At 42.6% G+C, this 14,530-nt stretch overlaps 3 protein-coding genes across 3 annotated transcripts; 1 reads left to right on the top strand and 2 right to left on the bottom strand.

Annotated features, from left to right (window-relative positions):
• Window positions 1-124: 124 nt before the first annotated feature.
• MONOS_8117 (uncharacterized protein) lies at window positions 125-3,399 on the top strand. The gene is made up of 6 exons (XM_067878502.1): window positions 125-266; window positions 335-359; window positions 408-491; window positions 550-658; window positions 772-1,657; window positions 1,891-3,399. Exons 1-6 carry the CDS (start codon window positions 131-133, stop codon window positions 2,793-2,795), a joined length of 2,145 nt encoding a protein of 714 aa, XP_067732117.1. The 5' UTR covers window positions 125-130; the 3' UTR covers window positions 2,796-3,399.
• A 493-nt stretch (window positions 3,400-3,892) lies between these two features.
• MONOS_8116 (uncharacterized protein) lies at window positions 3,893-10,416 on the bottom strand (the record flags this gene model as incomplete). The annotated part of the gene is made up of 2 exons (XM_067878501.1): window positions 3,893-10,175; window positions 10,223-10,416. The coding sequence occupies 2 exons, from the start codon at window positions 10,414-10,416 to the stop codon at window positions 3,893-3,895; spliced, it is 6,477 nt and encodes a 2,158-aa protein (XP_067732118.1).
• A 29-nt stretch (window positions 10,417-10,445) lies between these two features.
• On the bottom strand, window positions 10,446-12,319 carry MONOS_8115 (putative Protein tyrosine and serine/threonine kinase). The gene has a single exon (XM_067878500.1). The coding sequence runs from the start codon at window positions 12,258-12,260 to the stop codon at window positions 10,563-10,565; it is 1,698 nt and encodes a 565-aa protein (XP_067732119.1). The 5' UTR covers window positions 12,261-12,319; the 3' UTR covers window positions 10,446-10,562.
• Window positions 12,320-14,530: the final 2,211 nt, after the last annotated feature.

The following is a 14,530-nucleotide window of genomic DNA, read 5'->3' on the forward strand; positions in this document are numbered from 1 at the left end:
ATAAACATATAAATAAAAACCACCACAGAGAATAACCAGATTGTCCGGCAATGCTAATGAACGTAATGAGTGAATGTCGAATGTTGAGCAAAGATGGATGAATTGACAAAACATATTATTTACCAGATCGATGAATTCTTCAGTTAATATTAACGATACAACAAATGAGATGATGTTCAAAAGATCGGTTGCCATGGTTGAAATTGATGGAGACATGATGTCCAGCAGCTCGTCGGATGAGTATTGCGATCTTGTGGATGTGAAAAGTGTGCATTTTTTGATTTTTGCTGTTTTGCGGTTAATGGAAGGTTTGCGTTGAATGCTGGTGGTGCAGATATGCCGATAGAAATATGGAAGCAGTGTGAAATTTTTAGTTGGGTTTTGATGTATTTTTGAAAATTTGGCAGAATTTTGAAAAAATGCGACACAAGAACGAAAATGAATCTGATGGGGACGTCAAAGTTTTTCCGAAAGATGCTGGATACGGACGAGTATGACATGCATTTTATTTTTTTCATGTGCAATTTGACGGGATTTGGCTGGATGCAGGCACTGGCATGAGATTGTGGTTGAGGAGCTGCCGCGGCTGAGAGACAACATCTACATGAGCCAGGATGAGTTCCAGGATCTGGACACGTACGATCCAAACAATGGAGATGTGTGTATTTTGCGCTGTGCCGGAGCAGACACAGCGAGTGACTCTCTTTTTGATGGGCTTTTTAACGTTTTTGTTGATTTGTTGATTTGTATTTTGCTTTGCTCTGCGTTCAGGATGTTGCGGACAAAACCCGGTTTGGTCTGAGTCCGAAAGGATGGAAGGACACTATTCGGTTGTACGGGTCTTTTCCAGAAGTGCTGTTTGGGAAAAGAAAAAGTTTATGGAGGGATGTGCACGATCTGAAAAGCACAATCGAACATCCGTGGATGAGTTTTATTCTGTTCACAATTGCGTGGATATCGCTGATGCTGTTTCTTTTCTTCTTTTTCTTTGCCGTCTTCTACGCAACGAATTTTATCCGGGAGCCAGTTTTCGACAGGCTGGCTGATGATGAGCATGCGCAGAATCTTTTGACGAACAAAGTCACCAGATCGGTCTTTTCGTTCAGCCTCTCTCGGTCAAAGGGCCAGTTCACCGTTGCACTGGTGATGCTGACATTGTTTTTCTTTTTCTTTACTCTGTATTTGGTAAAGCGAAAGAAATTTTGTATATCATTTGGAATGAACACTGTGGTGTCAGGATGCTTTATTGTGTTGTTTGCCTTAATGTGCGTGGATCTCGACAGTTTTGTGAATGGAGATGAACACACTTTCAATATTCGCAATCGCTTGGTTGATGGGCCAGTGACGAAACCGTATCCTCAAAGGATCATCAAGGAAAGTGGCGCTGGCTGCGACGTGCTTATCGGAGAACCAGTAGCCACAGAAGATGACACACAAAATAACACTGAAGACGAGCAATCGACAACAAGCTCAAAAACCATTTTATTATCTCTTTTATTAAATTTTTTCCTCTTCTTTGGAGGAATGCTCGCGGGGCTTGTTGAATACAATTCCTGGCTGAGACTTCCAGAGAGGATGAGTATCACTTTTATCACATTTTTTCTTACTATGTCCGGGCTTATTTCCACATGGGTGTTATTTTCTTTGAAGATGTGCTGTATGCAAAGTTTTTAAGGAGAGCGAGCGAGTGTGTGTGTGCGTGTGAATTGAAAGAGAAACAAGACATTTCATTTTTATTTATTTGTTGTATCTGTTTTGCACAAAAATTTTTATTCTATTCATTTTATTCATTTATTTTATTTATTTTATTTATTTTATTTATTCCGTCCTAACTGTGTGCATTTGAATGCATGTGATTGGAATGATTGTGGTGCGTTGGCGGCCAAACAGACAACATTACGAGTTCGTGGACAATAACATTCATTCCGTTGTTCCTGACAATCATCCCGATCCATATTCTTGCTTTCAACATGAAGCTGTCAAAAGTTTATGATTTCGATACAGTGTGCAGTAAGTGTGTGCAGTACTGCGGGATTGTGCTTGGATCAGCTATTGGGATTGTCATTGTGCTTATTCCGTCGCTGTGTTTGGATGGGGTTGGGAAGTTTGACCCGCTCACTTCGAGTGGAGAGGCATGGGAAGGCGCAGAGCGGTTCATGTCAGCGGTGGTTGTGACAGACGAGCTGATTGAGCGGGCGCACAAAATGGAAAGAAACATGATGCTTTCACTGGTCCCGATGCTGGTGTGGCTGTTTGTTGAATATGTGGTGTTTTGTGTGGTGCTGTATCTGGTGAAAGGGGATGTGAAGTGGATTGAGCGAAGGCTGGATTTGAAGAAAGGGCTGTTTGCATGGCAGACATTAGCTCCGAGCAAGAGGAGCAGAGAAATGCAGGAAATACGGGCAGAGGAGTGGAAAAGGAGAAAGGCAGAAAAAAATAGAAAAAAGCAGGAAGAACAGGAAAGAAAAGAGAAGGAAGAGGCGAAGGAGAAGCGAGAAAAAGAGAAAGATCAGAGGCTGATAGAGGTGACGCAAAGGGGGCTGAGTATTGAAGAGCTGAGTAAAGCGATTGATGAGATCAACAAGTATTACGATGAGGAGGATCGAAAAGAGGAAGAGGCAGAGGAAGCCGAAAAGAAAAGAGCGGAGGAGGAAGCAAAGAAGAAGAAGGAAGAAGAAGAAAACGCGAAAGAGAACGAGAATCAAAGCATTTTTGATGAACCACCCACCAATCATGATATTCATGAACTTTGGGAAAAGATACTGCGGAAGAGTTCGTTTTCGTGGCTGGTCTGAGCAGCATGTGGAAAAGTGAATGACAGACAAATAACATACAAACTTTTGTGTTAGGCTCTTTGATTTGATTTTTGATTTTTGATTTTTGATTTTTGATTTTTGATTTTTGATTTTTGATTTTTGATTTTTGATTTTTGATTTTTGATTTTTGATTTTTGATTTTTGATTTTTGATTTTATTTTTATTTGTATTTGTATTTTTATTTTATTTTTATTTTATTTTATTAGTGTTTCAATTTTGTGATTTGAATTGCAGTTACAATTCTTTTGATGTAATTGTTGTTATTTATGGCTGTGTTTTTGTTGACTAGTTTTTGAAGCAGATTTTATTTTCATTTTAATTCGTTATCTATTTTCTTTTTCATATTTTGTGAATTTTGGATTTGTTATTGAAGTTTTTTTTCCAAATCCGTTTAACGTGGAGAAGTTTGACTTATCAGTATCAAAAATCAATCAAAAAGTGTAAAGTTTCTTTCATCCTGAAATTTTAACATTTGCAACTTCTCGTTAAAAGAACTCTTATGGATTTTTTTAAATCAAAAGTTGATAAAGTGATTCTTTCACAAAAATTTGGGGAAGTTTTTCAAATTAAACAAACAAAAAAATAGCAACTCAAAATATTCGACTTTCAACAATTTGTTTTCCAATGGCGATATAAACCTTCTCTTTCAGAAAGTTTCAAGTCATTAGCCAACGTGCATTTCAAAACTGAACAGGTGATCAAATGACTCAAATTTAGTCATATTCACAAAAAAAAATAAAAAGAGAGATATCAATTTCAACATCGAACTTTAAAAAAAAACAAAAAAGATTAAACATAAAAACAAAACTGAGTCTGAAGAGACAAACAACCACTTTTGAGGAAGAAGCAATTGAAGTGGACAAGTTGAAGGTAAACAAGAAATAATACAAAAGAAATCAGGTTCCAAAGAAACTCGAAGATATTACACACAAAGAAATCAAACAGAAAGTTCAAACAAACAAAAAAGAAAAAGAAAATTCAATAATTTTTTCAGTAAAAAACAAAGGTTTTACATCTTTTTTTAAAAAAATTCAAAACAAACATGTTCATTAAATGAATTGCCACTCAATAGAGCATCATCCGTCTTCCTCTCCTTTTTCTTTCAGAAGTCTCAGCTTTTCTCTTTCCTGCACCTCTGCTTTCACTCTCTCAATCATCTTTTTGTCCTCTTCCTCCATTCTTTTGTCTCTCCTCTCTTTCCTCTTCGCCTCCCTCTCCGCCTGCTTCGCCATCAAAAACCTCTTCTCACTCCGCAGCGCCTTCCTCAGCTTCGATCCATACTCACCAGGGCTGTCCCAAAACCGATGGAAAACAGTCAGAACCGGACGGTGGCTGCACGGGAACAGACATAAAGGCATCACCAGCCGTGTGTTTGCAGGCGCAGGCGGCATCTCGTACGGATTGTGCGGTCGAAGCGGCTCGTCTGCTTCGCGCAGATTGTGCTGATTGCGCTGGTCTCCTCGCCGGGGCGTACCGAAAGCGGAGCCGCCTTCTTTTCGCTTGTGCTGCTGTGGGTTCAGCGGAGTGGTCATTGACACGTCTGAAGTGGTTGAAGGGGTGGTGGAATTGGAGGAAGAGGAGGAAGAGGAAGAGGATGACGATGATGAAGTGTCTGAAGAAGATGATGTGGATACAGACGACGACGCTGTGCTTGATGCAGAATGATGCCTCGAGCGGCTGTCGTCTCTGTGTTTCCGCTTGTCCGCTCGACCAAATGATTCACCAAAAGCTGTTGGCTCTTCCTCGAAATGAGCGGGAGATGGAGAGGGATTCAAATAGGAGGTGCTGTTTATGTCAGAAGATGTGTGAATGCTTGTGCTTTTGCCGCTCCGTCCGTCGTGGAACACCAATTCATCGTCATATTCGATTCCTGAACGCTCTCTCTCAGAAGAATAACCCCACTGTCCTTTCTCATCTGCACATTCATCATTGCATTTCCCATCTTCTCCATCTTCTCCCTCATCTCCGTTTTCCACCTCTCCCCCTTCTGTCCTTGCAATACGCACAAGAATCGGCTGCAGATGGTTTGTCGAGCAGATGTAGTCAGACGCCACTGAAAACGTGTGTCTCCCGTCTCTTATGAAGGCAGTATGCGGCGGCGGCGCCCTGGCCACGTACGACCAGCCGTCGCAGAACACAAAGGGAACACGGAAAATGACAGTATCTGTGCCAAACGGAAGCGAAGGGTGGCGAATGTAGTCAGAGGCAGCACGGAGCGATTTCAACAGCGAGGAGAGGGCAGATGAAGACAAGTGTTTTTGCTCTCCTTTGTTGTCAGCATCACTAACATTGTTGAAGCTTCTGTCGTTATTCAAATAATCCATTGCACCTGGCGAAGCATCCAACGGAGCAGGGAGCAATTTTGTGGTGGATGTATTTGAAGAAATTGAAGATGGTGTCGAAGGCTGCAATTCAAGACGAGACAAAAGAGCCGAAATTGACTGGCCTGTTGAATGCAGCGCAGAAAGCAGCGCGACAATCGCACACTGCAGCTGCCTCGCAGTCTGCGCAGTGGAAGTGCTGTAGTACTTCGCAAGCTCCTCGCTGACCTTCTTCGTTTCGGTTTCCCCCAGATATTTATGCGAAGACGGCATCATCTTCACCTCCTCGAGCTCTCCTCCCAGCACTTTCGGCACCATCTCGTCGAACTCGTCTGTCTCTGTGCGTATCACATGCCGCGCATCCCCGTCAAACACCTGCGGCAGCCCGACCCACCCGTCCGACTGCGCCTCGTCCACCGCCGCTTCGCCCACTGCTGCACAGAGCGGGCTGGCTGAACGCAGCATAATCTGAGAGGTAGACTCATTCAAGGGAGCAGGGCAAAACCAGAAGCCGAGCGAGTTCGGAGGAAGACGCTGGTTGCGCCGTGTCTGGAGGAACGGCACGCTGATTTCAGCGGGGCGGTGCTGGTGCATCGGCCGCGTGAGGAAGTCGAACTCGTCGCTGATTGTGTTGATGCTGTTGTTGAGAACGCTGTTGCTGTTGAAATTGCTATTCTGTTTGGGGTTCTTTTTGCTGCTTCTGCTGTTTTTGCTGTTTCGGCTGCTGATGGTGTTGCTCCGTTGGTGCAGCTGATTGCTTTTCCTTTGGTTTTGACCTTGTCGTTGCCCTTGATGCTGATGATGCTGATGGTGATGATGTGCATGCATGTGTATATGTGTCCTGTACACGTAGTTTTCCAGCTGTGCAAACGGATCAAATAAAGGCACCAGCGCAGGATCTCTCATTCGCACATAGCCAGGCCGAAATCTCCGGTGCATCTCTGCCACCTGCCAGGGAAACAGTACGTCCTGAAGGTTCTCTGCTTTCCCAAAGGGGTCCCACGCATTGTGTATGTAATGGATCCTCCGGTTCACTGGAACAAACTGGAACTCGCTCGCAGAAGAATCTGAGGATGAGGCTGATGATTGAGCTGAAGCTGGCTGCAATGCCAGTGCTGCATCCATCTCTGCCTTGTGTGCTGCCTCCATCATCCGCAGCTGCTCCGCCGAGGCCGGGTGCATCGCTGTTGGGTACTCTGGGATGGTCGGTGGCTCTGCGCTGTCGAGGTCGGGAAAGCCGTCAATGGGTGTTTCCTTCAGCTGCAGGTACTTCGGCAGCTTCTGCATCAGCCTCTTCACCTGCTCCGGGGTGAGCTTGCTGTCAGTGAAGAGGATGTCTGTCTCAAGGTCAGGGCGGAAGTATTTGAACGGCCGAGTCCGCTCTTCTTCGGTCAGGATGTCCTTCTGCAGCTGCTTCTCCAGCTGCATCTTCTGCGCCCGCTCTTTCTCCCGGCGGTAGGTCGATATGATGTACCGGTTCATTCGGTTGTCTTTCTCTCTGATGTACATCACCCTTCTGTCTCTTTCGTCCCTTTTCAGCTCTTCGTACTTCTCCACCTGCACTCTGTGCTCCTGCCTCCGCTTGTCCAGTCTCTCCTCAAAGATCTTCTGCAGCCGAGTCTTCCTTTTGTATCTCCCTTGAACATCCCTCATTTCCAAAGGATTGGAATCAAATGATGGCAAACCCATCAGCCTGCGCACAACTGGAGAAAACCTCAGCGCCGGGTGCAAAAGCGACTCGGCGCCGCGGACAATCAAGCGGATGGAAGGAGAATTAAGTGAAGCAGCAGACAAATCTCCGCAGAGGAGGAGCGGAATGCGCGGGGAAACAGACAGCGGAGGCAGTTTTGAGAAGGACTGCAGCGAAACAGCGTTGCCATCTTGCAGCGAGTGGCCAGCAGCCACAGCGGCGAGGGGAAAGGCATGGGACATGACAAAGTAAATGGAGCGCACGAGATTCACCACCTGCGCAAAGCGCACGTCTTCAGCGAACGTCGGGTCGCCAAACAGCAAAACGGACGACACAAAAAACCGGCTGGCGATCTTTTCAGACCGCACCGCGCGGCTGCTGTGCCTGCGGATGGAGGAGATGAAGGCGTGTGCCTGCGCCACGTTGAAGTAGTGCGGGTTGATTCTCTTCGCAGCAAGGGAGAAATGGAGCGTGCGACGAGGCAATGTCAATGTGTGCAAAGGATACGGCCGGAAGTGCTTGCAGTGCGAGAGGCGGCGCACAGCCAGAGAAGACGGGTCAGCCAAAGACAAACCCGACGGGTGGTTGTGCGCCCCCATCAGCATCATCATCTCTCCAAGGGACTTGCCATCACGCAGATCGCCAAACCCTTTCATCAGCTGCACGCCTCCGCTTGCTGTTTTGACAGCTGCTGCTCCTCCGATTGCTCCAATTCCTCCGATTCCTCCTCCTCCAGCCATTCCCCCCGTTCCTGTGCCCGACAGCATCATCGCCCCAACCGCCATCATTGCCAGTGCATCGCGCTGTGCATCCTCCTTCCGCGGGCCAAGCCCTCTCATCTCGTCGTCCTCTCCCCTCCGTCTGTTTCCTCTGCTGCCTCTTTCTCCATCATCATCATCGCCTTCTTCCTCATCATCATCACTCTCTTCATCCAAAACAGCCCGTGCAGACGTCGCCTCGTCCTCATCATACAGCTTCTTCTTCTTCCGTCGCAGTAATTCTTGCCGTCTTTCGCTGTTTGATTCGAGCTCAATCTCATTCGACAGGTCGTTTTCGGACTTGTTCAGCTCGTCGGCGTTGTCTGACTCGCCTCTTTCGGTTCTCCGCTTCTTCCGCTCTTTCTCTCTCAGCAGGTCTCTCTCTTTGATCCTTCTCTCTTCCTCCATCACCGCCCTGTCCAGCTTCTCCTTCTTCTTCTCTTTCCTCCGCCTTATCCGCATCTTCCTGCTCCTCTCCTCGTCCTTCTTGATATACTCTTCCATCTTCCTCGCCCCGTACTCCTCGTCCTCCTCATTCAGCAGCGGTGGCGTCTGCATTTCTTCAACCGTCTTCTTCACACCCAAAAACATGCCCAGCGCTCGCATTTCAGTCAGCGTGGCACGTGATGTGGCTTCGTCGAGCGAGCGAAGAACAGATTGGGAAGGCGAAATGGAAGAAAAAGTAAGTTGTTTGTTTAGTGCAGGGCGATAATAAGAAACAGAAGGAGAAGATGAATGCGAAGATGATGATGATGAAGGATAAGTAGGAGTTGGTGAAGTGTGAGCGTACATCGATGAATTGGGTGTAAGTGGCATAAGAGAAGAATCGCCCTGTGGAAGAGAAAGCGAAAGCCCAGGCGAAGATAAAGAAGAAGCAGAAGAAGAATGTGAAGAATGAGAAGATAGCAAGGAATTCGAAGCAAGTGAAGTGTTGGATGAAGGCGAAAGCAAAGCGGGCGCAGGCGAAGGAGAGCGGGATTGTGCAGAAAGCAGAGGGACATTCGATTCGTCTGCCATCTCAGTCGCCACAGGCACCATCACATTGGCACCAAAACTGCTACTACCGCTGCTGCCAATTCTGCTTCTGTTTCTGTTGCTTCTACTGCTTCTGAAGCTTCGTCCAAATCCTTCTTCTATTTCTCCGTTTTCTCCGTCGTAGTTGCCCTCTGCATCCAGTTCTCGTTCCATTACATTCACATCGTCATAATCATCATCATCACCAAAGTTGCTATCATTAACTCCCCCGTTATCATCGTTTATGTGAGGAAACTGCGAAGTTAGTGTCATGCTATTCCTCTGTGTCACAATCGACGCTGTCTCCGGGTTGTATGTCTGCGACAAAGTTCTCTCGAACATGTCCAGCGGAAAAGGCTTGCCGATCGATTGGATGCGACTTCGGCGGTAGAAGATGCATGTGCCGCAGTTGGCATACGGCTGCATCGAATACCCGCTCGGCGTGCGGCGCTGCTGCGCGCTCCGAATCAGCTCGGCAGCAGACGAAGCAGAAGATTGCTGGGGAGTGGTGTGCTGTTTGGAGGGAAAGTCTCTGATGTTCTGTTGTTGTTGTTGCTGCTGCTTTTGCTGCTGATTGGGAACAAACTGCTGTGCTGCGAACTCCCCGGGCATATTTGCCACGCCCATTCCTGGTGCAGGCGGCAACACAGTCGCAAAAGCGCCATCGTACTCGTCAAACAGCGCTCGCGCCATTTGCACAGCTCCGTCGGTGGGGATGTCCTGCAGACAGACCACATCCGGCGCTCGGAAGAGGATGATGGAGGCGATCTGGGCGCAGCGGAGGGGCCAGGGTGGGGGCTTGAATAGCTTGTCTTCCGTGCTGCTGGGGTAGTGGCGGGAAGAAGAGGAGGAGGAGGAAGAGGGGGAGGAGGAAGGATTGTTTGTGTATAGTTGAGATGGGGCGCAATGCCAAGAAAGTACTGTGAGGTGGTCCTCTTGAGCGACGAAATAGTTTGGATCAAGATCAAATACGTCGTCATCCAGAAAAAGTGAAGAAAGAGTTGAAAGAGGAGCTGTTATACAGTCTGGTGGAGGTGGAAGTAATGGAGAAAGGCCAGGATACAGCGGACCCATCCAAGCTTCATCAAGAGAAATAACTGGATTTTTTGATTCTGCAGCATAAAGAAGATCTGTGTGCTTTGTGTAGATAAATGTATCTGGATGTACAGATGTTTCCCAAAAATCAGTAATCGGCATATCTTGGATTTGAGAGTCTACAGGTTTTGTAGTTTGTGAAGGAAGAAGATATTTCGGAACAGTTTCTTCAATATCTTTCAGTCCTTGCTTTACAAACTCAATCACTCCAGACTGATGATAATTAATAATATTCATTTCTGCAAACTGTGATTGAGGTGCAGAAACTTGAGTTAAAAGAAGAACTCGATCAAATTCGTCAATATATGGAACTTTGAGAAGGCTTCTGACTTTTGAATTTCGAGGATTAAGATCAACAATTTCTGTTATCCTATCTGAAGGATTAATAGTTGAAACTTTTGTACTGTGTGGGAAATACTCTTGACGATAAATCTCAACTCTCAATCTTGATCCAATATCCTGACGTTTTGGAATATAACAACTAAAAAATTCTCATAAACAAACAGGAAAAAAATTAAACCGACAAACCATCCTTGTGAAATCCTTCCCCAGGTTGATCCTGGACGGCAAGAGCTCCAAACAACAAAAACATTCTGAAATACTTGCTTTTCAAAAAATTTGTTTGGGAGAGTGATTTCAACTCCTTGAATTGGTGTATCTGGTAGAGTGAAGGAAGTTTCTCGAAGAATATCCGTAATCTGCTTTGAAGACACTCCTCCCATTTATTTTGAGTTTTGTATTGGGGAAGATCAAACAAATTCAAAAATTTTTCTAATAAAACTGAGATAAACCGAAAAAAAAGTGATGTGCAAAAATAGTAATATAAAAATTAAAATGCTTAAAATATAATGAAAAATAATATCACAGTCTAATCATCGTCATCATCATCTAAATCCTCTAAATCTGAAACAATTTCATCTATATGTGGCCTCTTCATAGGATCGCTGTTCCAACATCTTTTAATAATTTTCAAAAGTTCCTTTGGAGCGCCACCTGGCATTTTAGTGGGAAGTGTGGGTTTTGTATTCGATTTGTGAAGATCTCTTATTTGCGACAGACTCAGTCCAGCATGGGGAATAGAGCCAGTCAGAATCTCCCAACAAACAAGGCCAAACGAGTAGATGTCGCTTGCTGTGGTTACAGTTGGATTGTCTTCATCCAGCGCTTCAGGCGCCATCCACGAGTATGTCGACAGCATCGTGATCGGATGCAGAATCCTTGCCTCGTCATTTGCGTCCCTTTCTTCCCTCTTCGCCTCTTCCCCTTCTCCTTCCCCTTCCTCCTCCGCCTCTTGCTCCCCTTCCCCCTTGCGCACAAACACCTTCGCACCTTTCTTCCTCTTCATCTCCCGCAGCTCCTTCTTCATGCCCAGCTGCTCCATCAGCAGCCGCCGCGTCTTCTCGTCCGGCGCCCGCAGCGCGAACCGAGCAGCGGAGAAGAAGCCGCCGATCTTCAGCGAGCCGTCTTCGTCCACCAGAATGTGCGACGAGCGGATGTCCCCGTGCACAAAGGGCTCGGGCATCCCGTGCAGCACAGCAATCCCGTTTGCGATGTCCTCGATGAATTGCTTCATCTTCTTCCACCGTAGGCGGTGCGACTTGAGCGTGGGCAGCGAGGTTTCGGGGAAGCTGCTGTTTGATGGTGAAGAGGAAGAGGAAGATGATGATGACGATGATGATGAATCAGAAGAAGATTGTGCTTGAGTGTTTCTTCCGTGTAGATAGTCGAATAGAGAACCCTTTGAAGAGTAAGCGAACATAACATATGGAGGCTTTAATCCAAAACCCTGTATTGGCAATACAGGATCTGTTCCGTCCATCGCCATCAAAGCGTCGAGGTCAGAACGGAACGTTGCATTGAATCGGTTAATGAAAGGAAGTTTCTTCACGACAACTGGCAGCCCGTTCCATTCGCCTTTCAAAAGAAATCCATTTGAAGAACGATGAAACATCGAAAGTCCTTTCACTTCCGAAAATTCAACAGTCTTTTCGAGATCTTGCATCGTGCTTTTAAACTCCTCGTAATTTTGTTTTCCTCCTGTCTCCTTCAGGCATAAATGAAGATATTCTCTTTCTCGAACCCTTATTCCTCTCTTTAATTCGCGCTTTCGTTTTTGCATTTCATTCTCCCGAGAATTTGCTCGCTCATCTTCATCATTATCGCTTTCACTTATCTCATCCGTATCTACGCTTTCACTTCTGTAATCGCTTTCTTCTTCTGGAGTTTCTGGATCTTCATGATCCGAAGCTTCATTCATTTCCACATTTTTTGCATCTTCAACTTTTGCTGATTCAGAATCTTCAAGAAGGCCAGTCTCTTCATCCTCATCATTTTCATCTGTTCGTTTCCGAGTTCTTTGCGTTCGCTTAGTGCAAGCGTGTTGAGTCGCATGAAGAATAATGAAAAGGATGTATATTACAAGGAAAACAGCCGTAACAACAATGAAAATAATCCACATTGGATATTTATAATCGCTAATTAATGATGAAACAGCAGCATCTTGAAGTCCACGACCCCAAAGGGGATGATTCAATTTATCGTCCAATTCTTCAGCAGTTCCTGTCATCCGTGAAATCTTTCAGGCAGCGAAACAACAGGAAAAGAAACTTGAAATTTATTTTATTATATTTTCTGATCTTTATTGAAAAAATGAATTTCAAAATTGGTTTTCTTGTTTCAAATATTCTTAATGATTCAGTTAATCAAAATAATAACTCATCATCATTTTTCACAAAACATGTTCAGTTATGATTTCCTTTTTTTTTTTTTTTTTTTTTTTTTTTTTTTTTTTTTTTTCCAATTCAGAAAAAAGAAAACAAAATTCTAACAAAATATTTACTCAAAAACAACTGGGGGAAAATATGGACTCTCAAGCTTTTTATGCACAAATCATGAAAAAATTGCTTCACTCATAACTTTTGATCGTTTTCTCAGATTTTAAAATAAATTTAATTTTCATATCCGTAAACAGGTATCGTTGAAATCAAAACATAAATCATTGTGTCATTTCTTGAATGTAAAAAAAAAGAACCATTTTTAGAATATTTTTTGATTTCAAAAATTTAATGAAAAGTGCATAATTTTTCAATGAAAATGCTTGAAGCAAAATATTTTGCCCCAACTTGAATCAAAAAAAAAAAAAAAATACTCACAATGAAAAGAAAATAAATCTATTGAAACGTCTGCTTTTATGTTCGTTTTATTCACGAAAATAAATTATGACTGTGTTTATTTACACATATATACTATGAAACAAAACGATATGGTTTTGTCATTCTTTTTCTTTTTTCTTTTCTTTATATTTTTTACTTTTCTTTTCTTTTCTTTTCTTATTTTGAATATTTTAAAAAGTTTCCTGAAAAAGAAATATGAAATTAATCACATTCTGCTTCTTTGAAGACAACTCCGCAGCAAATGACAGGGGGAATAATGTGTCTTTCAGCAGAAGATTTATCACACAATCTGCGTTCGAAAATAGCGGCTCATCAGCCACATCAAATAGAGTGTGGAATAATAGAAAGTGGATGACGCGAAATTCAACAGGTGGGGCAAATTTTTTGCAATTGTGAAAAATATTGAGATATGTTCCAAACTTTTCCTTCTTATGTTTTATCATATAATTATAACACTTGCATTCTCATGCATTACAAAAAAGGTTAATTAAAAAAATGAGAAAAATATCTGAAAATAAAGCGTGGAACAAAAGTCATGAAGCAATAAATTTAGTCCCAGGTGGATTGCACTCATTGCATCTTACTCAATTTTTTCAAAATATACCTTTTGTTTTAATTTTTCTGTGAAAATGAAAATGGAATATTTTCTTCATAATTTCATTGAAATCCATCAAATTACTCCAGCATTGAAACAAATGGTTTGCAAAAATTTTATTTTTATGCTGGTGAAATTTGAAGAGGTGTTATAAAAATTTGATGAAAATATTCCGTTTTCATTTTCACAGAAAAATTAAACAAAAAGAACTGTTCAAAAATTTTTCCACAATATGTTTCTCATATTTATCACTTACATTTTAAATTATTTATTTACTTATTTTGATCATCTCCTCTAATCTTATTTTTTATCATTCACACATTTTTTTGATTTTTATTTTTCCTGATATTCATCAATTTGTTTTGGTTGTTTAACTTTTCAAACATCTTCATCTATTTTTCTGAATGCTTTTCTTTGTTTTGGCAATTCTTTCATCTCTTCTCAAATCCCAAATGAACTCCAAATTGACTTGTTTTTCTTTGAATTATAATTTGGGGCAAAATATTTGACTTCAAGCATTTTCAAATAATAATTATGCACTTTAAATGATCTTTTTGTGATCAAAGAATATGAATAAAAAAAAAAAAATTTTTTTTTGAAATACATGTGAGGACACAAAAAATTTTGTTGCTTCATCGATGATATTTGTTGACAGCAATGTAAATCATATTTATTTTGAAATCTGGTTAAGTTTTAAAATGTTATAAGTTAAACAATTTTTTCCTGTTTTGTGCAAAAATAGCTTGAAAGTCCGTATTTTCTCCCATTTCTTCTTATTTCGTTCTCATATTTGCCTTCTTTTTCAATTTTCGTTTGTTTCATCCCATCCTATCCAAAAAAACCCCTTTTTCAATTCCTCTTGTTCATCACATTCTATAATTCTTTCTTCCTTCTTTTCTTCTTTCAACTCAAATTTATGTTTGAAAACTTTTTTTTCATCACGTTTCATTAAAAAGAATGTAATTTTGAAACAATGAAATGAATTGAATTACCCTTGGTGGATAAAACAGAAGTTTAAAGAAAAACTGGTATCTGATAATATTGCATATTCTATTTTTCTTTCTTTAT

Source organism: Monocercomonoides exilis (assembly GCF_001643675.1).
Source record: "Monocercomonoides exilis strain PA203 chromosome Unknown scaffold10-1930038, whole genome shotgun sequence".
In the NCBI taxonomy this organism is placed as follows: Eukaryota; Preaxostyla; order Oxymonadida; family Polymastigidae; genus Monocercomonoides; species Monocercomonoides exilis.